General features: G+C 28.6%; 1 protein-coding gene across 1 annotated transcript; it reads right to left on the bottom strand.

Moving 5' to 3' along the window:
* Positions 1-372: 372 nt before the first annotated feature.
* LOC133804599 (putative F-box protein At5g55150) lies at positions 373-1,919 on the bottom strand. Its single transcript, XM_062242744.1, has 2 exons — positions 1,910-1,919; positions 373-1,574 (listed from the first exon to the last, which is right to left on the bottom strand). Exons 1-2 carry the CDS (start codon positions 1,917-1,919, stop codon positions 373-375), a joined length of 1,212 nt encoding a protein of 403 aa, XP_062098728.1.
* Positions 1,920-2,596: the final 677 nt, after the last annotated feature.

Raw genomic sequence — 2,596 nt, 5'->3', positions numbered from 1 at the left:
TTGTATAATGCTAAGGAGTAGGGAATTATAGAGAGGCAAAGGCAAGCTTGATCCATTAGCTGCTAATTAATTTAAAATTACATAATATGACTAACTGGGGACACATTGTCATCAGTGAATATTTTTTAATTAAATTCAAATTTTAAAACTGGATAATAGACAAAATCTTAAATATAAAGTCAGAAATTAACTTTTTATCAATTTTTTTTACCAAATCTTCAAGAACACTTATATCAATTCTCCAATAATCAATAGACAAGAGAAAACTTGAAATTAACAAAAAGAAAATAACTAAAATCTTAATTATTCAATACACATCATTTCCTTCCTAGAAAAAAGATCCTAAACAAAAAAATAGTAAGAATAAGATTGTTAGAAACTCGTCCTTTTCACACTCCGGTTTGTATTGAATACAGTGCGTAGAACCCAAATAGGTATTCTTCCGCCCATTGTAGTAAAGAGTTTCTCATCAATATCGAAACGACGTAACAAACTACCAGTTTTGAGATTGTATACTCCCATATCTTTAGGTCCACTACCAAAACTGGTAGTATCTTTGTCATCAACAAAGTATATGCAATTACTCTTGCATTGCGAAGAACTTGACGAAGTATCGACAGATATTGATGTATTATCACCTACAAACAAAGCTTCCTCTTCTAAATAATTTATTTTAACCCACTCACACCGATCAAAACTAAATTTGAAAACTTCAAATTCTTTTGTCACATGATCGTCACAGTCTTCACGGTACCTCTGAACTTGCAAAAGTTCTCCTTTATACGACTCCACCAAATATGTCTTATAACAAAAATAACGATCCTTTCTGTTATAATTTTTTGGAGTATCACTAACAATCATCTTTAAATTTGGCTGAGACGAATCATAAGAAACGTCAAGAGAAGCAAGTCCACCCGTTTCATAAAGTAGAACATAAAATCTGTTATTGTAGTATATGACATCATCGAAACAGATATCAGATGAAGAAGCTACATGAATCCACGTAGCAGCGTCTTTAGAAGTTCTGATATATGCCAAGTGGCACAGTTCTCCATATAACACTACCATGATAAAATCGTTCGGATTTGATATTGGATCAGGTGTGAATGTTGTGAACTTCAGGAGATAAACGTCACGATGATCAAATATGCGCTCTAAATGTGATAAATCCGTTGGAGGAAACAATGGAGGAAGGTGAACGATACTTGTTTCATTATTATTCTCCAGGAATGGCTTATATAGTGTCACTGCTAAATTTTTATCAAGGGTGGCCAACCACCCTTCCGATGACCCTGCAAAGGGTTTGTCGTATGAAGGGAGTAACAGTTTCGACTGTAAAGATTTTTTGTGTTGCGAGTTTATGCTATACACACGCCAAGAATCATTAGCTTTGCTTTCATTAGGAAACAAAAGCTTTGGTTCCTGATGACGATTCAATTTGATTAGCTTAGTTCGATTGTGTAAGCATATGTGGTACCATTTGATACAAATAGCACCAAATGTTAAACAATCTTTTGTTGTTTTCATCTTCTCAAAAATTAAGTCCAAAATGTGGTTGGGAAGATCTGCCCAATCTGGAAAGATAGAGTAATAGAATTAGTCTCTTAATCAATTTCATGTAGTTGGTGAAATTTGTTCAAAATTTACTAAAAGAAATTTAGTGTAATATTCGAATTCTATGCAAATCGGACAACAATTAATTAATGAATTCAAACAACTATTAAATTGGAAAACACCATACTTGCTGCACAGTAAGAAATAAATGAACATAAATATGCTATATATACATATAATATTTATATATCTGAAAATCCTTGCAAATCTCAATGTGTAAATTTAGGGTTTTTTATTCAATCATGTAGAAAATATATTAAAGGAAGACAACAACATTATTCGATTACGTACGTACCTGGATCCATTTTAATTTGCTCTCTCCTTTTGCTTTGCTTTTCTTTTGACCTGAGTCTTCGAAAGTATATATTAGCCTTATTTATATACTGAGAAAGAAATTAAAATTTATTAGTTGATGAAATTAATAATGAATCGACATATATATAGATAAAAAGAACATATTCTATTTTTAACCAAATTTAAATTATGTATCTCATTTAAATAATTAGATGTTTATCTTTTACTTTATATTTTAAAATGTATGATTTAAATTAGGTATCTCATTTAACTAATCAGATATTTATCTTTTACTTATTATTTTAAAATTTCTGATATTACCTATAAAAATTATAATTAGAATTTAAATTGCCACCGGATTGTTTTAGGCTAAATATTATATTTATTTTTAAATTATACCTTATTTAGTCAATTTTAATTTAGGACTCAATAGCTATTATTATTGGGAGTTTTTTTTAAAACTAAATGTGAAAAAAAAATCATTTTCTTTTGTTTTTAATATTAAAAAAATGATAAGATATTAATTTATAAAAAAAATAATTGAGAGTTAAATTTAATGCAATTTTTAAAAATCTTAGATATATTTTAAAACTGAAAATAATAAAACAAAAGTCTATTAATTATAAAATTACCAAATTCTTTCAGCTTTTAAAATTTATCTGGTCGAATGTCTACTTTTGATATTTAT

Source organism: Humulus lupulus, chromosome X (genome assembly GCF_963169125.1).
Source record: "Humulus lupulus chromosome X, drHumLupu1.1, whole genome shotgun sequence".
NCBI classification, from domain to species: Eukaryota; Viridiplantae; Streptophyta; class Magnoliopsida; order Rosales; family Cannabaceae; genus Humulus; species Humulus lupulus.
The sequence above is the reverse complement of the archived record's forward strand: the minus strand, read 5'-3'. Positions and strand labels throughout refer to the sequence as shown.